We start from the raw sequence: 27,731 nt of genomic DNA, 5'->3' as shown, positions 1-27,731 counted from the left end.
ATTCTTTGAAACCACTAAGAATTGCCAGAATGATAAGTTACAAGGTTCCCTGGAGTCCAACCCAAATAACTCTTCTAGGAACCAGTTTTGGTAATTGCCTCTATGTAAACTGACTTCTGGGCAATGATGCTCTGGTTCTTTAAGTCTAGTATGCTACCATATATCTATTCAAAGAGATCTAAACCCAGATTTCAAGGTGTTACTGACTAAAGCAATAGAGGCGGCATACCCAAAAAGATACAAAAGGTTCACAGATGAGAATGATCCATACTGTGGTTATTGCAACAATTTCCTAATTGGTCTCATTGTTCCTAGTTTTTTCAAACTCCATATCATCCAACTGAATTTCTTTTCAAAAAAAAAACATTTGCTATATCACTTTTCTGATCAAAATGTCTTTGTACTACCCTATTACCAACAAGATTAAGTTCAAACTTCTTACTCTGGCATTCAAGGTCCTCCAGTATCTAGGCAACACCCACCCACTTCAGCCAAACTGAATGTTTAATATGTAACACACCCCATCTTTTCTGAGTCTGCACCTGCATGGAATATCATCCTCCCATCTCTTTGTATATCTAAGTTCTCACAAATCCTTTAACACTTTTCTGAATCACTTATCCAGTATTTGGCTTAACATTACTACTTGCCTCTGCAAAGGTCCTCCTTAACAAAGTGACGTCACCATAAATACCACTATGAGAAGCACCTAGGATAAAGCTCCAGATATATAAGGAATTAGAACGGTAAGAATATAGTAGGCACTCTATACATGTTAGATAACAATAATGACAAATGTCATCATCCCCTTTCAACCTACAAATTCCTGGTTGGCAGCAAACGTCTCATTCGGTTTTTCATATACTACACAGTATGGGCACATAGTGAAGACCTAAAAAATATTTTTTGGTCGGGATTAAATATTCCTTTTTAACAAATACTGGTTCCAAGTTGATCTTTTTTAGAGCATAAACTTGTAAGGGAATCATCTACTTTTACTTTGGGACCATTTAATTTGATCATAATGCATCTCCGTCTTCTTACGGAACAAGGGTAAGCAGGTCGGAAAGCTTTGAGCACCAGGAAAATATATTCCCCTAACTGATCAAAACTGATTTATCGGCCTCTTAGACATAAGAGCCAAAGTATATCTTTTGGACTTTTCCCTTTGATCTTCATTACAACTACCCTCTTTTGGAAAATAGATTTTTCCCCCAATGGCTATTCTTGGCTCTCCTTTACCAACTTAACTCCAGTGGAGCAGCACCTTATCTTCCCCAAAATATAGGCCTTGAGCCCTTCAGCCACGTCACACTGAGATCCAGTACTTTCATATCCTAATATGTGGTCTGGCATGAGGGGTTTGAACGAATTTTCAGGCACCACGTGTCTGTGCTTTTTGGCTCATCCCACAAGAATCAGGAAGGTTTCCAAAGATAAAAGTGAGCCCGACATCTGGACATAATTAGAAAAACTGCACAAACAATTAGGATTTAGTCTCCGCTTTGGCAGGATGACCTTGAATTACTTGTGCAAAAATTATTTGTGAGAATAGTCTAAAGACCAAGATTTCTCCTCTTCTGTTGTGAATCCCACCCTAGAGGGAGCTTCTGATAAATGTTCAGTGAATGCCAGAGATTATCTTTCAGGGATGGAAAAAAAATCAAGTGGGTAATAAATCCCACAATATTAAGATAACCTTTTGAAACTTCAAAAAGGAAGGTTCACAAGGATCCAAAACCTAGCCTCCAAAATCTAGCCTCTAAAATCTACGGTCTTATATTTTGAGGTACTACTTAACAGATTCTCAAAACATCTGTTACCTTGTTGCCAAGGAATTAGAATTAATCTCTCTTTCTCTCCCCGCTCCACATTTTAAAAACATTACTGAAACTGACAGGTGACCTTCCTTTAGATCAGTCAGCTTCAAGCCAGTGCCACAGAAGTGGCACTTATAAAATACCATTAATACCAAGAGTAAAAACAAACAAAAAAAAACCACGACTAGCAAGAAAAAAGGAATTACAATGCAGAAATGTAGCTCTGGTTGAAGGAATTTTTGAAGGTCTAACCAAAAAAACCACACCATCATATACTAAAAAAAAACCCAAAAACCCACTGTCATATACTATCAAATACTATACTACTTACTCTTTTTAAGCTTTTCTAGGCTAAGCATTTTAAATATGTATTTCTTACCATCTTAATCTGACAAAATAGGAACTTTCATGCTCCACTTTTTCAGACTAAGAAACTGAGGCTCCAAAAAGGAAGTAACTTGCCAAAGCTTGACAAAGTTTGTAAGATTCTGAGCAAAGTTTCAAACCAAAGACTCTGATTACAAAAATTAATGTTCCCTCTGCTACTCCTTTTTCTTTCTCCTACCCTTACTGAGAGATACATTTCTAACCAAACTACATGTTTTGGCTTTTAGCTTTGGTACATACAAGCACACTAATGCTATCTGAAACTCTCATATGATGCTGTGCATGACAAAGATTTATGGACTGTATTTTTAAGAATACAAATACTCTCTGATGATAGTTTTAAACAATCTGAAGGGATCTGAAATCAGACAGTAAGGTCACTGTAGTAAAGAAGCTTTAAAAGAAATTCTGCAGTACTTTATGTCCTATTTACCATCCTTGCAAATATTAAAATCTGAGTCAGAGAAAATGAGATAGAGAACACACAAGGGAGGCAATGTTATAACAGTCCTCTTTTAAAAAAACTGCAGGTGGAAAGAAAATAGGCTGTGAGTCAAGAATTCCATCTTATGTAGCTCTGAAATTAGCATCTGACGGATGGTGTTGAAATAAAATCATTTCAACAAGATCCTGAAAATTTTTGGTTTTAACATGAGGAAACTCAACAACAATAGATGCCTTCATGAGACCTAGGACTTTCTGGGAAACTATGAATATATAAAGTTTTTATCACATAATACTATCACAGCAGTTTACGCAAAACATAGTTCTGAGCTGCTCTAAGTTAATAATGCCATGATGCTTTAGAATTCCATTTTGGGACTTCCTGGTGGTCCAATGGTTAAGATTTCGCCTTCCAATGCAGGGCCTATGGGTTCAGTTCCTGGTCAGGGAGCTTAGTAAGGTCCCACATGCCTCACAAACAAAAAGCCATAATGTAGAACAGAAGCAATAGTGTAACAAATTCAATAAAAACTTTAAAAATGACCCATAGCAAAAATATCTTTAAAAAATAAAATTCTATTTCAAAGAGATTAAAGAGCCTCTTAATAAGGGTGAAAGAGGAGAGTGAAAAATCTGGCTTAAAACTCAACATTCAAAAAACTAAGATCATGGCATCCGGTCCTGTCACTTCATGGCAAATAGATGGGGAAAAAGTGGAAACAGTGGCTGACTTTATTTTCCTGTGGTCTGAAATCACTGCAGACGATGACTGCAGCCCTGAAATTAAAAGATGCTTGTTCCTTAGAAGAAAAGTTATGTCAAACCTAGACAGCATATTAAAAAGCAGATATATCACTTTCCCAACAAAAGTCCTTATAATCAAAATTATGGTTTTTCCATGTACAGATGTGAAAGTTGGACCATAAAGAAGGCTGAGCGCTGAAGAATTGATGCTTTTGAACTGTGGTGCAAGAGAAGACTCTTGAGAGTCCCTTGGACAGCAAAGAGATCAAACCAGTCAATCCTAAAAGAAATCAACCCTGAATGTTCATTAGACAGACTGATGCTGAAGCTGAAGCACCAATACTTTGGCCACCTGATGAGAAGAGCTGACTCACTGGAAACGACCCTGATGCTGGGAAAGACTGAGGGCAGGAGGAGAAGGGGGCGACACAGGATGAGATTCTTGGATGGCATCACTGACTCAATGGACATGAGTTTGAGCAAACTCCAGGAGATGGTAATGGACAGGGAAGCCTGGTGTGCTGCAGTTCACGGGGTCTCAAAGAGTCGGACACAACTTAGAGATTGAACAACAAAAACAACAAGAGATTAGAACGCAATTAGAAATTTAAGTTTCAAATAGAAATCATCCAGTCCCTCCCTTTAGTTCACTGAGTCTAGTTTAAAAGGCTTGCGTCAGTGGAAATAATCTTTTAATTCAGTTGTCCAAGTTCTGCCTAATCAGTGGCCTAATCAGCCCGGAGATAAGGAGAGGAACCAGCCACCACGCATCTCTTGGGAATGTAGTGAGGACAAGAAAACCATTTATAGCCAATGAGTCTTGGAAGGGAGAACCACTGCGTGTCAAATCTTTAGCACATGAGGTACATAATTTAAGGGGTCATCCTTTGGCCTGTCATTTCATCTGGGACAAAAGCATTAACTGCTAAACTACAAATTTATGCCAATCAGGCTCAAGTTGCTCCAAGATTTTTTTGTTATCTCTGCCTCTGAAAAATAATTTATTTTGTTATTTTCAAAGATACTTTAAAGTATTATTAAAGTATAATAACAGTTTATGTGACAAAATACTTTTAATATGTTTTAAAAGCTTGGATTCTTTCTATACTTCTTGTACAGAAGTAGAATTCTCATTTGAGCTCCTAATTATAATATCCTATTTGATCATGATGAAGTAAAACAGAAGAAATTCTCTTCCTTTAAGAAAAGATGCTTGCTTGAGGATGAAATGGTGGAGCAGTTTTCTTGCATATTCAGTTCAGTTCAGTCGCTCAGTCATGTCCGACTCTGCGACCCCATGAACTGCAGCACGCCAGGCCTCTCTGTCCATCACCAACTCCCGGAGTTCACTCAAACTCACATCCATCGAGTCGGTGATGCCATCCAGCAATCTCATCCTCTATCGTCCCCTTCTCCTCCTGCCCCCAATCCCTCCCAGCATCAGTCTTTTCCAATGAGTCAACTCTTCGCATGAGGTGGCCAAAGTACTGGAGTTTCAGCTTTAGCATCAGTCCTTCCAAAGCACCCAGGACTGATCTCCTTTAGAATGGACTGGCTGGATCTCCTTGCAGTCCAAGGGACTCTCAAGAGTCTTCTCCAACACCACAGTTCAAAAGCATCAATTCTTTGGCACTCAGCTTTCTTCACAATCCAACTCTCACATCCATACATGACCACTGGAAAAACCATAGCCTTGATTAGACGGACCTTTGTTTCTACTGTTTCCCCATCTACTTGCCATGAAGTGATGGGACCAGGTGTCATGATCTTCGTTTTCTGAATGTTGAGCTTTAAGCCAACTTTTTCACTTTCCTCTTTCACTTTCATCAAGAGGCTTTTTAGTTCCTCTTCACTTTCTGCCATAAGGGTGGTGTCATGTACACATCAAAAAAAAAACTCACATATAACAAAATTTCATTATCTTCATATTACTACTAATGATCTTCAGTGCCCAATATATTACTTTGAATGACATACATTAATAATTAATATAACTGAATCACTTTGCTCTACTGTATACTTGAAACTAACATGACACTGTAAAACACCCATACGTCAATTTAAAAAATGGACACTAAATTTTTTCAATAAGAGGACTGCTAATTTTTTTAATTAACATTTTTATAAACCTGTGGGATATGCTTGATTTTCTGAAGCATATATTTCTATCAATATTAAAGACAGATGTAATACCTGAATCAGTAGAAACCAACACCCTCTAGATACTATTTTATTAGGAAACTCTTAAGTGAACCACTTTCAAACTTATATCTCAAATTAAGCCTCCTGAGATTTATTTCTAAAAACTGAAAATCATGAGTTAATAATCATGTAATGTTTTATGCTGATGTACCAGATGTACAAAACCTTCAAGGTTACAAAGACTATCCAGATAACCTTCACTCAGACTCCTCAAATGTTAAGGAGGAGTACATCTCCTCCTTAAAGCACCACAAACTGGGAAAAAATATTTACAATGTCCCACATATGAAACCTGCGGGATGCAGAGAAAACTGAACTTCGAGAAAAAATTATGTTAGCTGCATACATTAGTAAGCAGGAAAACTGAATAGCTGTGTTCAACCAAAAAAATGAATAATAAAATTTATTCCCAATTTTGATTAAATGCACATCTTACTACATCTGCGTTATCATCCTTTAATCAACCTAGCTGGCTAGCTATAGAATCTTATCACAGTTGTGAGTCTTGATAACCCAAAACACCAACATCACAAAAGTCTTAGGTTTGAAGATCCAAGAAATAGGTGTCAAAAGGTAAGAAATGCAGGCTTTTCACAATTTTAACAAGATGGCCTATATCCCAGATGCAGTGAGGAGAGAAGCCAAAGGCTTGCAATCTAGGGTGACTTCAGACAAGATGCTGAATTTTCAACTTGAACTTCCTCATTATGCTTGGCAGGAAGTTCATAACTGATAAACGTGTATCTCAGGGAAGTTATGAAAGTCAAATATAAAAGGAACAATTCTCAGGAAGAGTTAACAATTCTAAATCTATATACATCGGGCAATGCAACCTCAAAATACAAAATACCTCTCCCCAAAAATAAAAATCTCAAAATTAACAAAAATAAATAGACAAATCACAACCACAGAGTAACAATTTTAACATATCTCCCTCAGAAACCAAAAGATCAAATATCAAGAATTAGTTGTGAATAGCTATATTTGAAGATAATTAACAAGCCAAATCCACCAGATACATATAGATTCCTACAAGCAGTTTGAAAATACACATTCTTTCTAAGGCACCCAAACAACATTTAACAAAAATTACTGACATATTAGGTCAAATATATTCATTAGCCATAATTCTCTGAAACTGAAAATTAAAAATAAGTAGTTTAAAAAATTCACACAATTTGGTTTTTAAAAAGCACTTCTGAATAATTCAAGAGTTAAGAAAGAAATATGTAATAAGCATAAAGCACCACAAACTGGGAAAAAATATTTACAATGTCCCACATATGAAACCTGTGGGATACAGAGAAAACTGAACTTCGAGAAAAAACTGTTAGCTGAATACATTAGTAAGCAAGAAAACCGAATAGCTGTGTTCAACCAAAAAAACGAATAATAAAATTTATTCCCAATTTTGATTAAAAAAGAAATCTCTTAAACTAGAAATAGACAAAATCTTCTTTAACTTGATCCACTACAATGACTTAGTGGAAATAACTGGAAGAAATTTCTTTAAGATAAGGAATCAGACAAGAATGCCCACTACCACCTCTATTTTTAGAGGTCTTACTAAGACAGAAAAATATATTAAGTATAAAGACCAAAAGGAAAAACTAAGAATGCAATTAGATTGTCTTCATTAAAAAAAAACCTATTAGAACAAATAAAATAATCTACAAAAATTAATTTAACAAAAAGATCTAAAATATCTTTATGGATATAATTATAAAGTTATCTAAGAATAAAAGATAAAAGCCAAACAGATGAGAAGATATACTATGTTCACGAACAGGAAGAATTAACATCATAAAGATAGCCATTCTGCCTAATTAATCTGTGTATTCAATGCAATTCAGTCAAAATCCCAGAGGCATTGTACAAAATTCCACAGACTGATTCTAAAATTTGCATGGAAGAATAATATAAATTTCAAGAGTAACCTGTAATTGAAAAGAAAAACAAGTAGGAGAAGGAGAATTTATTTTTCATAGATAGGCAAGAAAGAGAAGATAACAGGACCAAAGATCTGAATGGAGGGAAAAGAAAACCTTTCACATGGAAGAAATAAAACTAGATGACTATAGCTCATATTGCAAATTTTTAAAAACATTTGCTATATTAAAGTCCTAAATGTGGAGGGTAAAACTTTATAGCCTTTAGGAAAAAAAAAAAGGAGACAGTTTTTAAGACATTTGAGTAGCAAAGAATTTCTTTTAGTTGAAACATTGTTGGCACATTATTTTAGTTTCAGAAATATTACATAATGATTTGACACTTGCATACATTATGAAATGATCACCATGCATTGCCTCGTAAACATCTTGATTACCAGGGAAGAGTGATAAATTAGGAGTCTGGGATTAACATATACACACTACTACATATAAAACAGATAATCAACAAGGACCTACTATATATAGCACAGGGAATCTTACTCAATATTCTGTAGTAACCTACAGGAAAAGAATCTGAAAAAGAATGGATGTATGTATAACTGAATCACTTTGCCATACACCTGAAACTAACAGAACATTGTAAATCAGCTATACACCAAATATAATTAATTTTTTAAAAATACATTATTAAGAATTTCTTACAGAAGGCACAAAAAACGTATGGTATAAGAAAATTCTGACGAATGTGACTTCATGAAAACAAAAGTTGCTTTCTAAAAAAAGAGCCTGAAAAATTAAAAGCACTCGAGTCACTAGCTGGGAAAAAATATTTACAGTGCATATAACTGATGAAAAATTAGTATCCAACACACAAAGAACCACTGTAAACCAGTAACAAAAAAAGAAAGAAAAAAAAAAAAAGGACAACATCTACTCTCAAAGAAAGTATTAGATTTGTGAAGTCAATATAGAAATAAATTAGAAGAAAACTAAAGTGGCTACACAAGAAAAGCTATAAACTGTCATTGTTAATGTTTATTATGATACATAATATAACTTTTCCCAAGTCAGTTTCTGCAGAAGAATTTTGTTTTTTTTTTTTGAATTTTAAGTTTTTAAAAAATATATATATATATTCAGTTACTTTGTTAGGGTCACTTTGGCAGATGATAGTTTCAAAACTATATGCATGGTACCACGCTGCAGGAAGAACACCTCAGTTCTGGTTAAGGTCTACCAAGAAATCTGGGAAGAGACAGGAAAAGTTTAAACTATTTTGAGATGTTCTGACCAACTTTCCTCTTGAACTTTGCCAAGCATGAGGTATTCAAACTCCTACCTAAATAAAAGAAAGACATTGCCCTAGTGTTGCTGTAGTTACTTAAAATAGATGTTAAAATAAATAAATCACAGTCTTGATCTAGAAAGAAGCCTTCCATAGAAAGGGGATTTGTGGACACAAGTGAGAATACCATTTAAACTCATAACCTATGACAGAGCTCCCTCTACTGGTGCAGAGAAAGTATGAGGACCGGGACACTGACACAGAGCCCTCGCAAGTCATCTCCGGAATGTGAACTTCAAATCATGGGGGCAAAAGTTCTTCTCCAGTCATTATGCAAAAAAAAAGACCCCACTGACACAGACACAGAAGCAGCCTACCCAAATCCCCAAACTGGTATTTCATCCAGACAGGGGTTTTCCAAGTAGGGTGGGCCATGATTTACCTTCGTGGTTGTGAAAGGTTGTTCTTGGGGTCTCTCATAAAGCAATCATATCACACCCCGCTTCAACCCTCCCTCCAACAGCAATCTGATTCTTTACGGTGGTCAGACATACACAACCAAGACATAATCCCTCAGATGTTAACAGAATCATCAGAGGCGGGTCCCCTTAGAAAACCTTGTGCTCTCTGCCTCTGGAAATCCTGGGGAAACACGTAGAGAGGTGAGTTACTCAAGCTGCCAGCATGGATCGTGGCAAGCTGAGACCTCCCATCAGACGCCCTGATCCTGTCCCTCCACAACTTAATGAAGGGGCTCTGCTGAGGGCCAGGGTCACATAATGGTTAAGAGTGTGAGCCTGGAAATCAGATGCATCTGGCCTCAAGTCCTGGCTCTTCTGTTGCTCACTATGTAATCACGAGCAAGTTACTTAATCGCTTTGCAATTCAGTTTCTGCTGCTCTGAAAGGGGTGGAGGTGGCTATGAAAAACCACACAGCATGACTGCAATGATTAAAATATATGAGATGCTTACAAAGGATTAAGCACCACACCTGGTAGATATTAAGTGCCTAATCATTAATGACTATTATTACCAGTTACAACATCTATCCTCTTGGGTACAATTAATATATATATAAAAAGAACTGTTTCTTAAAAAAAAAAAGGTATCTCTGGAATTTCCTCAAAGTCAACACCAGTCTTAACATGAATTTTGATAGGTTTATATTATGGATCTAATGCACAATATGGTTTCCCTGGTGGCTCAGGGGTAAAGAAACTGCCTGCGATTCAGGAGACATGGCAGGGGCCTCGGGTCTGGGTGGGGAAGATTCTCTGGAGAAGGAAATGGCAAACCACTCCAGTGTTCTTACCTAGAAAACTCCATGGACAGAGGAACCTGGCGGGCTACAGTCCAGGGAGTCACCAAGAGTAGGACACAATTGAGTGTGTGCGTATGTGCGTGTACACACATACACAATATACATTAACACAAGAATTCCAAAACAAACCAAAGTCCAGGAGAATGAAAACAGCATAGACTTTGGGACTAAGATTAAGAACCTTTATAGTTTTAGTCGTTCAGTTGTGTCCAGCTCTTCGTGACCCCACGGACTGTAGCCCGCCAGGCTCCTCTGTCCATGGGATTCTCCAGGCAAGAATATTGGAATGGGTTGCCATTCTCTTATCCAGAGGATCTTCCTGACCCAGGGATTGAACCTGGGTCTCCTGCATTGCAGGCAGATTCTTTACCATCTGAGCTACAGGGAAGTCCCATAGACTTGGGAGTTCTTTCAATTTCCAACTCCAGTGTTTACTAGTCATATGACTATAAACAAATATTAGCTACTGAAAAAACCACAATGCCTGGGTCAGACAGTTGATTAGACATGACTCCAAAAAGAATTTCAGAATTAGAAGATAAATCCAGAGAAAACACTCAAAAAGTGGCACACAGAGATTTAAAAGATAGAAACTATAAAAGGGAAATAGCTGGCTGTCCAGGGAAGAAACAAAGGATACTAATAATTGCTATTAATCCTTGTGGAATGTATACTGGTACAAACCTTCTGGAGGACAATATGGCAAACGTGCACATGATGTTGTTTAAATAATTATTCAAACAAAAACTGTTCCTAGGAAACATTAAAAGGAAGGCAAAATTTATATGTAGGATGTTTGTTCCCTGCAGAGTTATTTATAATAGTGAAAAACTAGACACAGAAAAAACGCCCAGCAATGGGGAAACGACAAAAAAACAGTTAAGTGTGATAAATATAAAAAGGACTATGCAAACAACATGGAAAATGTATATGCTTTTCCAGCAGAAAATAATCAGAAAGTAGAACATCTAGGCAAATTATTATCATAAACGAACTATACAGGCATATGGTCAAGAACAGGAGTTATCTGCTGGAATGAGAGGACTTAGGAGTGAACCAATTTCTTTTGTGAGAGGGCATCGATACTGTTAGAATACTGCTGACATAAATAATTTTTAATACAGTAAATGAGAATAGAGGCAACTGAAATATCAAACCTTTTCTAAGGTAGTAAGTGAAAGCCTATTTATTATCACAAAATTTAAACTTGCAGAAACTTCAGTTCTGTATTAGTCATGAGTTCTATAATTTTTATAAACATGTGGACAAGTAGAACTATCAGGGACAAGGGAAAATATACGATTGATAACTCCGCTTTTATTGAATAGGGGCACTGAGGCCCATACAAGGAAAAAGAATTGTTCAACATAACACAGACAGTATCTGAGTCAGCCTTGGTTGGTCTCCTTTTAATGTTTAAAAATCAATTCTGAAGGAGCAGTCGAATGTCTGAGATTTGCTTTAAATTAATTCAGCTTGCTATTTTTTTGGCATAAGGCAGAAATATGATGGGCAGTGAGTCATTTTTGAAACTGGCTGTATGTCCACAGAGGTTATGACATCATTCTGAAAATTAAAATTAAAAATATTTTAATTTTCCATAGTGAAAAGTTTCAACAACTCCTAAAGTAATGAGTAAAGATCTCAAAAGAAGTGGCAAATCTAACTTGTGACTCAAAAATTGAATTATACAACCTGAAACAGATTGTGAACAAAGTTTATTTAATGTCACTTAGCTGTGACTATTGAGGCTTTTAAGTGGGTTTTTCCCTCATGGCTATAATAAAAGATGCATGTTTCTCATTAGACATGATAACACTGTCCAAGTTCAGAAACTGAACAAACAACCCACTGAATTAATGAGCACTTAAAATATGACAATTACATTTGGAACAAAATGAATTCTTTAAATTAAAAAAAGGCAGATTTTCCATAACACGTGCACACACACATTAATGGGTCAGCCAAGTTATATTACATAGGGATTATAATCATCTTCATAATTAAAGCCCTTAAAACAAGGAGACGATATAGCATTTAGAGTCAATGAAAAGAACCAGGAGTCAGCAGCTCATTACTGCAAAACAAACAAACCTAACAAATTACATAGGCTAGCTACTTAAAAGAGCAAAAGAAAAACTAAATTTAGTACATAGCATTCACTTGACAATTTATGGAACACCAAATCTTTCATCCAGGGGATGAAATATACCCTAAGAACACTTTTGTAGTAAGAATTGAGACTAGCAGGGAGTGAAAAGGTTTTTATAAACTCTTCGTGAAGTTGCTTAATCGTGTCCGACTCTTTGCAACCCCATGGACTGTAGCCTACCAGGCTCCTCTGTCCATAGGATTTTCCAGGCAAGGATACTGGAGTAGGTTGCCATTTCCTTCTCCAGGGGATCTTCCCGGCCTAGGGATCGAACCCGGGCCTTCCGTATTGCAGACACTTTACCATCTGAGCCACCAGGGAAGCCCATAAACTCTTTGCAACTATCCATTTTTAAGGCCATAAACAACAGTCCAAGACTAAGAAGAAGGAAAAAAAACAAAGATTAAGGCAATGCACAATTCAAAGTCCTATTAATAATTTACAGGATACACTATGATATCAGCAGTATTTTTGGTGGTATTTTGTTCCTCTGAGAATAACTCTAGAAAATAACTTGGAAAATAAATACAGTTGAAAATACCTATTTATAATCCCTTTACCTACTTTTAATATTTGGTTGATTTTTCTCTAGCCTTTTGATTGGGTTGTTTTTTTTTTCAGTCCTTTTTTTTTTCATGTACATATTAACATGTTAATTTATCTTTTTACTTTTATAAAGCTGGAATATTAATTTGCCTAGATCTTCAATTATTTTCTTGGGCCAAATTCCTAGAAATGGAGTTTACTGAGTCAAAGGTGTGCACTTTCTAAGCTCTTGATGCGCACTACATTCCAGAGAAGTCAGAGCGGTTTACACATCCATCGGCAGTGGGACTACTTCACCATCTGTGTAATTCTGACCCAAAGTCACACACATGGTGAGCCCGGGCCCCAAACTAGAAAAAAGAAAACAAGAAAACCTTTCCCTTCAGAAACAAAGGGCTGATTATAAATACACAGACCTGGAAGGTGAAAATTCCAGGGGGCTGCCTGAGAACCAAAGCCCTGGAACAGTCTGTTTCAGCTGCGATAAACCGGCTGCGGTTCCCCTGAACTCACGGCCTCTTGGACTCTGTGGACCGGCCTCCTCTGTGGGCATATCTCTACCCACCCTACTCACTGCCAACCTCCCCGCCTCTTCCCTCCAGGAATTTGTCAGTAATCCCCAGCCTAAATTAAATACTCTTCCACTCTGCTTTGCCAACACCCTCAGATTACCTCTGCTTTAAAGCCCATTTCATATGCTGAAGTATAATTAAATGGTCTGTCTCCCAGACTAGACAACAGCTTCTTTCAGGGCACAGACTGTTTCTTCATTCTCTGCTGCATCCTCAGCATCTAGCAAAGTACCTGGGATACAGCAGCAGGCACTGAAGAGAAGTTTCCTGAATGAATCAGTCAGTCACAAAGCAGCAGGGCTAAAGCACTGGTCAGAGAACCATTTCTGTCTGTAAAGGACCAGACAGCAAACACTTCAGGCTTTGGGGGCCACCTGGTCCCATTCACAACTGCTCAGCTCTGGCTCTGTAGTGCAGAAGCGGTCATGGATAATAAGCAAAGGGATGGACATGGTTGTATTCCAAGAAAACTTAACTGCTGAAGCCAGGTGGCAGGCTGGATTTGGCCTGTGGACCATAGTTTGCCAAATAATCCCTGATTTAGAAGTTTAAAACTCAGAAGTTTTAAAAGATGAAGCACCAAAAAAAAAAAACCAATGATGGAAAGACCATAGATAGTTAATGCTTTAAACCTACACAGAGTTTAGGCTACACTGTATGTTTAGAACTCAACTCAATTATTATTATTACTACTTTGTACTCCCAAATTCCTATCCTCTGTGACTTGGTCTGTGATGCAGAGAGAAAGGGGAAAAGAAAAGAACTCAAAGGAGAGGGGAGGCCCCCTTCGATGAGAACTGAGTACAGGTATAAGGCCTTAGTCACAGGCTGAAGAAAAAGGACCAGCAGCATTAGAGGCGTGTTTAAACCACAAGTGACTGATAGGACTCTTCAATTTGTACACTCCCATCCTTAAGATGCTGACTGAGAATTCATAAACCTGATTTAGACACACAGAGTAAGATCATGAAAACAGACTGAAGATCATCCGTATGTAAATAGCTCAGAGCTTCACTACACTCTGAACTACGCATCACAACGATGTATGCTCTACTCTAGAGGTAAAATGTATAACAACAACATACAAAGAAGGGGGAGAAGCAAAAGAAGAGATACAAATGACCAAGAACTACACGGAAGTATGCTCCAAAGCATTAGTCAATAGGGAAATGTACATTAAAACCACTATGAAATACCACAACACACCAGCTAGATGGTCTACATTGACAAAGACCACCCATACCAAGTGCTGGACCAGATGTAGAACCACTGGAACTATTGATTTGGGCCATATGAATAGTCACCTAAACACTTAAATCAACAATGAACACTATAAATTAAAAATAAAATAATCACTTTGGGAGGAAAAAAGAAAAAGCAATGTATGTGCTTGCCTCTGCAGATAAAGGAAAAGAAGAAAAAAAAAAGTGATGACATTCAACTAGAGAATGGCCGTTCAGGTCCGAAAGTCAATCCTCACCGCTGCTGTTTCCCTGCCTCTGACTGCAGAAGCCAGCTTTCTCCCTCCTCGAACCCTCCACGGCTGCCCCAAGGCTCCAACGCTCTAGCTCCTTAGACTGCAGCCACAGAGTGGAGCCTCAAGACTGAGTCCATGTGGACCGCGAGAATCTGCTTTCTCTGGAATGCACCAGGTCTGCCTGTGAAGTTAGTCTGTTTAATCAGAGCCTTACTTTTCATCGTGCCTTCCTCTTCCTCGTCCTCCGTGTTGATCACCATGGTGCCCAGCTGGGACGGCAACGTGTCATCGTGCTCGATCATTGTATTGGCCCCGTCACTCATGCTGCTGGCTACTCGGACGGTGCCCATCTCATCCCCTGCTGCTCGGACCATCGTGCCAGAGTCAAGCTCATCCTCCTCCTGGAAAAGGAGGAAATCTCAAATGAGGGCTAATTTGATTAAAAAGATCGAGTTCCCTGCATTACTCATATTCATCTTGCTGCAAATATTTCTGGATTTGAGCCTTACTCATAGAACTAAGAACACTCTTTTAATTCAAGTGTAGTTGGTGTCATGTCCGTGCTCAGTCGTGTCTGACTCTTTGCGACCCTGTGGACTGTAGCCCACCACGCTCCTCCGTCCATGGGATTCTCCAGGCAAGAATACTGGAGTGGGCTGCCATTTCCTTCTCCAGGGGATCTTCCCAACCCAGGGATCGAACTCAGGTCTCCCGCATTGCAGGCAGACGTTTTACCCTCTGAGATACTAGGGAAGCGTAGTTGGTGTACAGTATTAAATATGTCATTGTTGTTTAGTCACTAAGTTGTGTCTGACTCTTTTGCAATCCCATGGACTGGAGCCCGCCAGGCTCTTCTGTCCGTGGGATTTCCTGGGCAAGAATACTGGAGTGGGGTTGCCTTCTCCAGAGGATCTTCCTGACCAAGGGATTAAACCCGCGTCTCCTGCGTTGGCAGGTGGATTCTTTACCACTGAGTCACCATTATATATGTTACAGGTGGACAGTATATTGATTCACAATTTCTAAAAGCTGTAGTCCATGAGAACACTCCTAGTCAACCAAAGGAAAGCATACATTTATCCACATGAGAGCCGCATATCTAACCTGCATATTTTTTTTTAACACTGCTCTAAGGAGCTAAGGTACACACCTTTGGAATCTGAGGGTTGTGAGAGAGTTTATCAGTGTAAAGTCTACATAGCTAGTATGGATACTAGATGCCCCAAAAGAGCACAGAAAAACCCAGTCTCAGACCTGAATGTTCTCTTTCCTGAATAAAAAGTTAAACAGAAGAAAAGATATGGAGGCAAAAGAATAAAATATGGAAGTGTCTCAGGAAGCACTGGGAGAAGAACAAACATCCATCCAGCAAGCCCTGGTCCACGACAGGACCCGGTGGGGCATGGAGCATCTCCAGCTCCAGGCGGACCCCACAACTGACTCGTCTTACCTGGCTGACAATCACAAAATGACAAGCATTAATGCCCAAGGCCCACCGCAATGCCTGCACTCACAGAGTTTTCTTCCTCATCCTGGTCCACCTCCCGCTGCTGGGCCTCCTGGCGCTTCAGCTTCACGTCCATGGCTTCATTAATCAAGTCCCGCAGTATGGACACTCCTTTGGCATTCTTGACAAACGGGTGCTTCAACAAGAAAGTTGAAGATGGTTTATGTGGCACTGATGCCGAAATACTAGCCAGCACAGAGGAGGCCCTCCATAGTCTTTGCTGCATCAACCAGTGCATCTAATCATTCTCTTTATGCATTGGGCAACAGCCAACCCTAACTCACACTCTCACCTGATGCGAAGAACTGACTCATTTGAAAAGACCCTGATGCTGGGAAAGATTGGAGGCAGGAGGAGAAGGCGACAACAGAGGATGAGATGGTTGGATGGCATCACCAACTCAATGGACGTGAGTTTGAGTAGGCTCCGGGAGTTGGTGATGAACAGGGAAGCCTGGCGTGCTGCAGTCCACGCGGTTGCAAAGAGTCAGACATGACTGAGCGACAGAACTGAACTCACACTCACTTTATAACTCTGAGCAGGCACATTCAGTGTTGCCCAGGTGTTTTTTGGCTTGGCTGGAATGTTTCCTCCATTTCTAGCAACTCTAGAGAGTGTCAACAGGCTGGCATCGACCCCCTAGAGGAAGCTCTGTAAATGTGTAGGGAGCTTACGGTTAAGATGTTTAGAGAACACAAGCTACACGGGACACAGGACAGGAAGCAGAGACACAAGCAATCTCATTCAAAATGCAGAGTCGTCCCGCACAAAAATACACCGTGCAGATCCCTCACGCCCCCTGCACATCTCAGAGTACAGACACACAGTGATCGTGTACACTGACAGTTTTTCAACAGATAAGCACAGTCTGGTGATTTGGGAGGTGATTTCAGAGAGGGGGACATAGGTGGGATAAAGACACTGTTTAGAAATCACTGAATAGGTTACTCGTCCTGCTTATTCTTTCTATTCAATGTCCTATAGCATTTCCAACTGTGTATCTGGGTAAAAAGGATTTGGTGGCTTCGCAAGTGGCTCAGTGGTAAAGAATCTGCCTCCCAGTGCAGAAAATTCAGGAGATTTGGGTTCGATCGCTGGGTTGGGAAGATCCCTTGGAGGAGGAAATGGCATCTCACTCCAGTTTTCTTGCCTGGAAAATTCCATGGACAGAGGAGCCTATCAGACTATAGTCCATGAGGTCGCAAAGAGTCGGACACGAATGACTGAGCGTGCGTGCATATGCAAAAAGATTTTAGTGCCAAAAGGTAGTTACTGCAGAAATACTAAAACTGGTCACAAATACGTAGCAGATGTCAGCCCAAGTATTATGCATCTGCAAAGGCACTTGAAACACAGGGATATTGTTGACTTTCCTCAATAGAAAAAAGGTTAAAACTTTGGGGATTTTTTTTTTTTTCTGTACCATGTGGCTTGCGGGATCTTAGTTCTCCAACCAGGGACCGAACCCAGGCCCTTGGCAGTGAAAGAGCAGAATCCTAACCACTGAACTGCAAGGGAAGTCCTTTTATCTAAGTTTTTTTAAAGTATATAGTTAATTCACAATGTTGTACCAATCTCTGATGTACAGCAAAGTGACTAAGTTATACACATACCTTCTTTTCTTATATTCTTTTCCACTATGGTTTATCACAGAATACTGAATACAGTTCCCTGTGCTATACAGTAGGACCTTGTTGATCATCCATCCTAGGCTTAACGTTTTTAACATTAATACCATCTTACAAGTTTGTTGTTTGCCTGTGTAACACAATAAAAAAAAAATTATGCTGTGGAAGTTACACAGGAAAACTCCTTTCTGGAAGAGTGGGGGTTGCTGTTGTTTTCCAAACTTGTTCTAGTACTGTCCCCAGTGTTTATCTGCAATCCATTCTCTGTTCCCCACCACCCATCAGAAGATATGGGCTCCAAGGTCTTTGCAAGAACTCTAGAAGTGGACAGGATGCCTCAACGTGTGATGGGATTAAAATATGGGAGGTATCTTTTCTATAAAACTGTATCAGTGCCTCATCCAGGCAGGAAAAGAATTTGCCACTACTCAGAAAAAGAACCCAGCTCATCTGCAAGGGTAACTAGCTCCTGGTTCTCTCCACTGGGCAAGTCCATAAGTTGATTTCCCTCCTCTTATCTCTTATACAAATCAGGCTGCTCTGTTATTACTTAACATTAAACTTCTGTTAGTATCCACCCACTCATGTTCTGGTGTTTCTTGAATGGAAAGGTTTCTGTTCTTCTTACTGCTCTTAAATTTAAACTCATTCATGATGTTAGGTACAGGTGTCCGATTACTTCATCACATCTCTAAGTTGAAAAGCTGGAGCATTTCTATATTGACACATATATTACTTTATTATAAATAATTACCCTTATATTTCTCCATCATATCACAGATATTACACTGATTCTTTTTAAATTAATGGGCGTAAGTGGATTTTAGTATCTATGAGGTTCATTCCAAAAAGATAGTAAGTATTAAAAAATTTGTATTGATAAGGCAGCAATGGATCTGACATGACTGAAAAACACTGGCCTAGCTCAATAATAGATATATGTCAAATTCATAATATATTATCTTTAATATGTGAAAATGTTATTCAAAGTCACACATATTGTATCACTTAATCTTCACAACCAACTTATGGGGCAGGTACTTGATCTCTACTGTATAGATAAGAAAACTAAACAGAGAGGTTATGTTACTTGCCCAAGGTCACAGAGCTAGCAAACAGGAAGCCAGGATTCAAACCTGGGCAGTCAGGCTCCAGAATCCAAGCTCCTAAATATTAAGCAAGAAAGTGTGAAAGCGTTAGTCACTCAGTTGTGTCTGACTTCTTGCGACCCCATGGACTGTAGCCCACCAGGCTCCTCTGTCCATGGAATTTTCCAGGCAAGAAAAATGGAGTGGGTTGCCATTCCCTTTTTCAGGGGATCTTCTTGACCCAGGAATTAAACCCAGGTCTCCCGCACTGCAGGCAGATTCTTTAGTGTCTGAGCTGACTAAGCATACTGCCTGCCAAATTCCACCCATCCTTCAAGGCCCAAGGTTGAAGTTACCTCCTCCAGGAAAGCAGTCCTGGCATCACCAGTTCAAAATGGTGGACCTACCACTGATCCCAGTTCTTTCCCAGAACTGGGTATGGCACTCCTGCTTTGGAGTCAAAAAGACTTAGCTCCTAAGCCTGGCTTTGCTGTTTACCAACCAAGTGGCTCTAAATGAGCCAACCTCTCCAAATCTCTGTTTTCTTATCTGTAGAAGTAAAATAACACTTCTCTCTCACAGGGTGTATGTGCGGATTAAATGGCACAACATGTAAAGGACCCAGCACACAGCAGGTGCTCAATAAAGGCCAATTCCTGTTCTCTGATCCCATACAGCCCTGTATTTTCTTGCATGATTGTCCTGTTCAGTGATTTAACATTCTTTTCTATGTCTCTTCTAAGCAGTTACATTCAAACCTCACAGGAGGCAAGGAATATCTTACAGCTCTTCACCATCTCCATGTGGGTGGGTCAACAGCATCTTGGATGGATAACCTGTGAATGAAACAGAGAGAGAGGCAGCATCCCAGGGTGAGTCATACCTGGAGGAGTTGAGTGGCTGTGGCTCTCTGCTCCGGACTCTTGACAAGACACTGCTTCACAAAATCCATGAAGCTATCTGACCACAGTTCTGGCTTTCGGAATGTGGGGGGTGGGTTGGTAGGAATCATGAAGATGGCCTGGTTGGAAAGAAAAAAAAAAAACCGATTTGGCAAAATAAAAGTGATATTCCAATAAAAATATGACTAGACATAATTTTGAAGTTTGATAAAATGATGTTCCTCTTCTCCTCCATAAGCCGATCCTAATTGCAACGAAAATCTAAGATTCTCAAAGTAGGAAGTATGACCATTAGAGCAGGAGTCCCCAGGAACCAGGCTGCACAGCAGGAGGTGAGCAGCAGGCAGATGAACGAGGCTTCATCTGAATTTACAGCCGTTCCCCATCACTCACGTTACCACCTGAGCGCCATATCTTGTCAGAACAGCAGCAACATAATAAAAGTAATGTGCTTGAATCATCCTGAAACCCACACCCACCCCAACCAGAGTGTGGAAAAATTACCTTCCATGAAACTGGTCCCTGGTGCCAAAAACGTTGGGAACTGCTGCATTAGAGAATCTGACAGAGCTCTCCTACACCCTCCTCCTCTTTTCTCCCTCCCCCTCTGGCATATGTATTCTTGTCCCCTAAACAATAAACAGTCCATCCTGAAGGAAATCAGTCCTGAATATTCATTAGAAGGACTGATGCTGAAGCTGAAGCTCCAACACTCTGGCCACCTGATGCACAGAATTTGACTCATTGGAAAAGACCCTGATGCTGGGAAAGACTGAAGGTGGGAGGAGAAGGGGACAACAGAGGATGAGATGGTTGGATGGCATCACCGACTCGATGGGACGTGAGTTTGAGCAAGCTCCAGGAGTTGGTGTTGGACAGGGAAGGCTGGCGTGCTATAGCCCGTGGGGTCGCAAAGAGTCGGACAGGACTGAGGGACCAAATTGAACTGAAACAATATCTGGTGAGCTTTGTTTGTTTTTTGCTGACCATGTTGCCTTTCAAATTGGAAAGACGAGCTCTAAGAACATCGATATCCTGAAAATGACCTCAGCTGTCAAATGTCCCTGCTTCCTGAAAGTTACCCCCACCACTGGATGCAAGTGGTGACTGCGAGGAGGTCATAAAACCAGAAGTCCCCCCAAATCACAAGGGATTCATCAACCTCCAAGCCACGCCAACTCTACCTACATACTTGAAAACTGAAAGCTGGCCCACTACATTGCATTGAAATTCTACGATTTCAAAAAAGAAAACTACAGGAGATATTGCAAGTTCCATTCCAGACTGCTGAAATAAAGTGAATATCACAATAAAGCAAGTCACATGAATTGTTTGGTTTCCCAGTGCATATGACAGTTAGACCTACCCTATTCTGTAGTCTATTAAGTATGCACTAATATTATATCTAAAGAAACAATGTATGCTGCTGCTGCTGCTAAGTCGCTTCAGTCGTGTCCGACTCTGTGCAATCCCATAGACGGCAGCCCACCAGGCTCCCCCGTCCCTGGGGTTCTCCACGCAAGAACAATGTATATACCTTAGTTAAAAATTACTCTATTGCTAAAAAATGCTAACCTTCAACTGAGCCTTCAGGGAGTTATTCTGCAATAGTAACATCAAAGATCATTGATCACAGATCACCATAACAAATATAATCATCATGAAGAGGCCTAAAATAGTGTGAGAATTACCAAATGTCACACAGAGAGATGAAGTGAGCAAATGCTGTTGGAAAAATAGCCCTGACAGACTTTCTTGATGCAGTGTTGCCACAAACCTTCAATTTGTAAAAATCCAATAAGGCAAAGTGCAGTAACATAAGGTATGCTTGTAAAATTATTTTATTGAGTTTCCAATAGAAAAGGTACAGATTTAAAAAAAAATAAAACTCTTTGCAATAGGCAGCTTCAATTATGTTATTTGAATCTAAAAATAAAGCCAGTAAATCTTCCCATCCTTCTCCATTTCTGTCCCTCAAAAAAGAGAGGTGCTTACCTTTGGGCATGTGAATAGCTTAAAAAAAACAAACAAAACTGTTAAGTCTATTAACAGAAGGACTGCTTAATAAGAGAAGAGGAGGGGCTGAGTTGGGTGGTATGGAAAAGACTCTGGAGCCTCTGTGGAAGGCAGGGGTCAAGGTCTTGCAACAGTGCTGTGATGAGGTGTTCTGGGGGTGGGGAAAGTCAGGAAAATGCTTAATGCAGAAACACTGAAGGAGTGTCAATGGAGACACGTGTGGGCTTTTCACACTCCAGAACTGGATGGAGGTCAGGGAGCACAGAGCCTCTAGAAATCACACATGCAAATCCCTACCCAGGCCAGGCAAGAAGAAGACAACAAATGAATCAGGCTGAGTGTTAGTGATATGAGTTGAAAATACTCTGCTTTCCTCTTAAGGCTAGTATAAGAAAAACAGAGAAAACACGGCAATACACTATGACTGATACGGGCGAACAGGGAGCCGCGGAGGGCACGCAAAGCGCATGCCCTGTATAAAGGAGAGGACTGTTTCGCAGCTCCAATTAATGTTGTTATGTTAAAACGTGAGCACTCGGGGACTTTCCTGGTGGTCCAGTGAATTAGACTCTGCTTCCAGCGCAGGGGGTGTGGGTTCATTCCCCTGTTAGGGAACTCATATTCCACATGCTGTGGAACACGGTCAAAAATTTAAAAATAAATTAAAATTTTTTAATATGTGAGTGCTCGAATTACTAAAAACATACACTGCACAAGTCAAACCAATCAAGTCCTGCCAGAGAGATATCAATACACAGCTTCTAGAATGAACAGGGGTGGATTACACTTGACTTAATTAGTGATTACAACTAGTGGAAGTATATCATCTGAAGTCTAAACTGACACTTATCAATTATTTACAATTAATTCATTTACTGTTTGGTACCTAACCAAGAAACTCATTTAACTCAGTTTCTCATTATCACCAGTAACTGACCATCCCACTGGTTTTCTGTCCATTTCCTTACCCTCATTGGATGGATATCAGCATATGGAGGCTTTCCTTCAGCCATTTCTATGGCTGTTATTCCCAATGACCAGATGTCTGCTACACAGTTGTACCCAATTTCCTGGATCACTTCTGGAGCCATCCAAAAAGGTGTTCCTATCACTGTATTTCGCTTGGCCATGGTATCCTGAAACAGAAAGGAGAGAGATCAACATTAACCACTGAAACTGTTGAGAAAGAGTCCCTTCTAACAATAGTGATTGTCATGGGCTTGAAATACACAAACTGTACTCAAACATGAGCAAGTAAGTCAGTCACAAAACAAATTCAAATGACATTGAAACATAAAAGATTCTCAATTATTAAAACACAGAAATAACTATCAACCAGTTAATGAAACACCAAAATGAGACTGACAAAAATTAAAAAGATTACTAACAACTCATATGGATAATAGCATAGAAAAAAATCAGGTATCAAAATACAATGATAAAGGAACACAAGTTGGTACAATGTTTTAGTAGGCAATTCAGCAATATTTACTAACTTTAAATGTCCATATCCTTTGATTGAAATCTATTTCTAGAAATGTATCCTATGTATAAGTATCCCAAGATAGATGCACAAGTATTGTAAAAATAATAATAATAGAAAGGCTGGAAAAGGGGCATCTGTCTATTTATTTGTAAAACTATACACTTGAATTCCTAACTTATACTTTCAGCAAAATAAGTTCAAATAGGTTAAAATTTTAAATGTAAAGACCAAAATCCAAAAAGCACTCAAGGAAAGTACAGATGAATAGTTATATAAGGTTGGAGCAGAAAAGGACTTTTAAAACATGACATCATGAAGATGGAAGGATTTTTCAAATTGATTTATGATTCAACACAACCTCAACACAATTCAATTCAATCCCAACCAAAATTTAAATGAAGTCCCACTGTTTATTCTTGTTTTTATTGCTTGTGCGTTTGGTATCATATCCAAAAAATCATTGCCAAGACCAATGTCAAGGAGCTTTTCCCCTATGTTTTCTTCTAGGAGTTTTCGGGTTTCAGACCTTACATTTATTTTAATCCATTTTGAGTTAATTTTTGTGAGTGGTGTAAGAAACAGGTCGAGTTTTACTCTTCTGCATGTGAGTATCAGATTTTCCCAAGAACGTTTATTAGAGACTGTCTTTTCCTCGTGGAGCACTCTTAGCTCCCTTGTCAAATACTAACTGGCTGGATAAGCACGGGTTTATTTCTGGGTTCCTGATTCCATTCCATTGGTCTGTGTGTGTATTTTTATGCCAATACTATACTGTGCTGATCACTTTAGCTTTGTAACATAGTTTGAAATCAGGAAGTATGAAGCCTCCAGCTTTGTTCTTCTTTCTCAGGACTGGTTTGGATATATGGGGCCTTTTCTAGCTCCGTATGAATTTCAAGACTGTTATTTTCTATTTCTGTGAAAACCGTCAATTACTAAAAAACAACTGATATTTTAAATTTATAATATCTTTTACACAGCACCAGAAGAATTTTTCTTTTCAATAAAGATTGTAATTTAGATAATACTGTTTGGTATTGTTTACTTATGTGTTAACAACAAAATCTTTTGAAGGGCCCACAAATCATGATATGGAATAAGTTCCTGAGGTTGTTGGTTTTTTTTTAATAACATCGAAGCAATGTTTAATTGTTTTCCATTTAAATTTTTTAAAAATAAAAAACCTACATGATAAAGCTCTAAACAAACTATATATGGACGTAGCTTTCTATCACCCAAGAAACCTGATATATGACATTGCTGCAAATTTTTGTATACATCTATCTAGAACTCTGTTTTCTACACATATTTCACACATCTCATATATTTTACAAAATCAGATAATTTTAGCCTTCCTGTTTTGAAAGCATAATGTTTTTCATTGCCATGCACTACTGAGGTAGGAGGAAAATCAAGAGCCTGTGTTTTGGAACCAAATGAGGAGAACGCTCTCAGTAAAGCAGCTGCCAACTGCTACCTAGAGGCTGAATGAGATGACGTTATGTCTTATCCAAGGAAAGCCGATTAGATTTAATTTTTATTCCTTTTGTAAATACGATGACGTAGACCAAAAGAATTTAAACGTCTACTCTATCATTTCTTGTTTTAGCTTTTATTTTTTTCAAGCTAAACAGAGTTAAACTATGGGACCTGAGCCCCAGGAAAGGATCGAAAATAACCTACCAGCTCATTTGTAACCTATTGGCACATTCTTTAATTTTTTTAAACACAATTATATTAAATATTACATTTTAAAATAAATAAATAAAAAGAACAGTTCTCAAGAAAGACCTGAAAGTTACCAACGCAAGTAACACTTTCACTTACTGTAAGTTGACCTGCTACCCCAAAATCTGCAAGTTTTGCGTGACCTTCTGTATTGAGCAAAATATTTCCTGCTTTGATATCTCGGTGTATTTTTCTCATAAAATGAAGATACTCCAGTCCCTTAAGTGTTGACTGTAATATTGTAGCTATTTCATCTTCTGTTAACTGAAAATATGAGAAATTAAAATACTATTAGTTTACATCAGCACATTTGAAAAAGGAGAAAAAAATTTCGATCCAAACTCTTCTCCTAGAATATAAATAAGATCTCATTCAATGTGTAAAATAGCATTTGACAGCTTATAGTACCATTGCTATGCTGACCACTCCCAAAGTTATATTTCCAAGCCAGATCTCTCCCCAAATATCAGATTTATGTATCTTCCCACACCACACCTCCAGCTGAATACCTAACAAGCATCATAAGCACAACATGGCAAAATCAAATTCTTTATTTTTACCACCACCCTACCCCTTTCCATACCACCCACCTACTCTATTCTTCCCACGGTCTTCTCTCTCTCAGTAAAAGGCCATTTAATTCTTCTAGCTGTTCCGGTCAAAAATCTTGAAGTCATCCTTGACTCTTCTCTATCTTCAAACTATATGCAATTATATCCTCTGGGTTCACCCTGATTCAAGCCACCAACATGCCTCGCCTGAATTGTTCTAATAATCTCCTAACTTGTCTCGCTGCTTCTGCCCTTAACCTTATATAATGTATATTCCACACAGCAGCCATAACGAACCTTTTAAAATGTAAGTCAGGGACTTCCCTGGTGGTTCAGTCCATAAGACTCTGCTCTCCCAACACAGGGAGCCTGGGTTCGATCCCTGGTCAGGGAACTAGATCGCACATGTTGCAACTGAGATTCTGCTAAATATCTGCTCAAAATCCTTCCTAAGTCACTCAGAATGAGAGCCAGTTCTCACGAAGGCCTCACCTTATCTGGCTCCCAGCTACCTTCATCTTCTACCACTTTCTACCTCTTCATCCTGTTTCAGCCATGTAGGCTTCCCTGCTGTTCCTCAAAAACTCTAAACACACTCCCACTTCTGGGGCCCATTTATCTGTTCTCTCTGCTTGCAGTGCCCTTTAACCAGATTTCTGGATGAGATGGTTCCTTATGTCACTGTCTCTGCTCAAACATTACCTCATTAGGAACAGAGAGGCTTTCGCTAGCTCCTTCCACTCCTAGATCATTCTCTATCCCCTTATCCTACTTATAGCTTAATGCAACATTATCACCATCTCACATACTATACATACTCTGTATACTTATTCATGTGACATCTTCCCTATTGCACATGTGAACTCCATTTTAAAATGCCTTTGATTAGGTTACTACTGAATTCCACCACCAAGAGAGTCTCCTGGCACATAGCAGGTCCTGAAAAAAATATCTGTTAAATGATGATGAATAAATGTAAGCAAAAATACAGGAGACTGACACAGAACACCTGATCAGTCCAATGCTAACTCTGTGCTGATCCTAGCCCAGTTCTAAACAAACTCAATCAACAGACTCTGAATCAGTCCCCCTCATGACAAACAAGTCACATTTAGAAGAGAATAAGCAGTGGTACAAAAAATACGTGATTTGGGTTTAGAAAGATCTAGTCTTTAGCCTTGGCTCTACTCTGCATTATGACTTAAGCAAGTTATCTAGTAATGTCTCTGAATCTCAGTTTCTCAATCTAGAAAAATAGGCAAATCACCTTTTTTCAAGAGTGTCACAAAAATCAAACGATACATTAAGGCATGGAAGAATCCATGGGGTTTAATAACTAGAAAATGCACTTCTACAAGAGCAGGGACATTGTTCTACTGACTACTGGATCCCAAAGGCCTAGATCAGTGTTCTAGAAATACTTACCTAATGAATAAACAAAGAGTTTACGCAACTGAATCGCAACTAGAAATCATGACTCCTAGCTTTTCTCCCAGCCATCACGGTAACAGCAAACTATCTTTCACAGAGAGGAATCTGATGAGGAGGATTTAGTGGGAGTTAACCTGTGAACACTTGGGCAGAAGGAGAAAACCCAACCAACTCTAAACACTCAGAATTCATTGCTGAGCTTTCCTGGTGGCTCAGTGGTGGAAAATCTGCCCGCCAATGCACGAGACACAGGATCAATCCCTGATCCAGAAGATCCCACATGCCATGGGGCAACCAAGTCCACCCTCCACAACTACTGAGCCTGTGCTCTAGAGCATGAGAGCCGGAACCACCACAGCCCCTGCGCCTTAGAGCCCGTGCTCCGCAACAAGAAAAGCTACCACAAAGAGACGCTCGTGCACTGCAACTAGAAAGTAGCCCCCCTTGCTGCGACTGGAGAAAAGCCGGCAGGGCCAAAAAATAAAAAAGAACTCGTGACCTAGCTAAGACCTGATAGTCATTTTTCCCCCAGCAAGAGACAAGTAAAGCAC

At 39.2% G+C, this 27,731-nt stretch overlaps 1 protein-coding gene across 4 annotated transcripts in view; it reads right to left on the bottom strand.

Moving 5' to 3' along the window:
• STK4 (serine/threonine kinase 4) overlaps positions 1 to 27,731 on the bottom strand; it is a 122,184-nt gene that overhangs the window by 78,824 nt on the left and 15,629 nt on the right. For all 4 annotated transcript variants that reach the window (XR_011248277.1, XR_011248276.1, XM_069548637.1 and 1 more), the window contains 5 exons: positions 25,298 to 25,462; positions 22,953 to 23,120; positions 19,950 to 20,087; positions 16,358 to 16,486; positions 15,058 to 15,244 (listed from right to left, as the gene is read on the bottom strand). Coding sequence is in view for 2 of the 4 variants with exons in the window: in XM_069548637.1 (XP_069404738.1) it covers positions 15,058 to 15,244; positions 16,358 to 16,486; positions 19,950 to 20,087; positions 22,953 to 23,120; positions 25,298 to 25,462 (787 nt within the window). In the remaining 2 variants the exon portion in view is untranslated. The remainder of the gene's footprint in view (positions 1 to 15,057; positions 15,245 to 16,357; positions 16,487 to 19,949; positions 20,088 to 22,952; positions 23,121 to 25,297; positions 25,463 to 27,731) is intronic.

Source organism: Ovis canadensis, chromosome 13 (assembly GCF_042477335.2).
Source record: "Ovis canadensis isolate MfBH-ARS-UI-01 breed Bighorn chromosome 13, ARS-UI_OviCan_v2, whole genome shotgun sequence".
NCBI classification, from domain to species: domain Eukaryota; kingdom Metazoa; phylum Chordata; class Mammalia; order Artiodactyla; family Bovidae; genus Ovis; species Ovis canadensis.
Note: the sequence above shows the minus strand (reverse complement) of the source record. Positions and strands in the feature narration are given on the sequence as shown.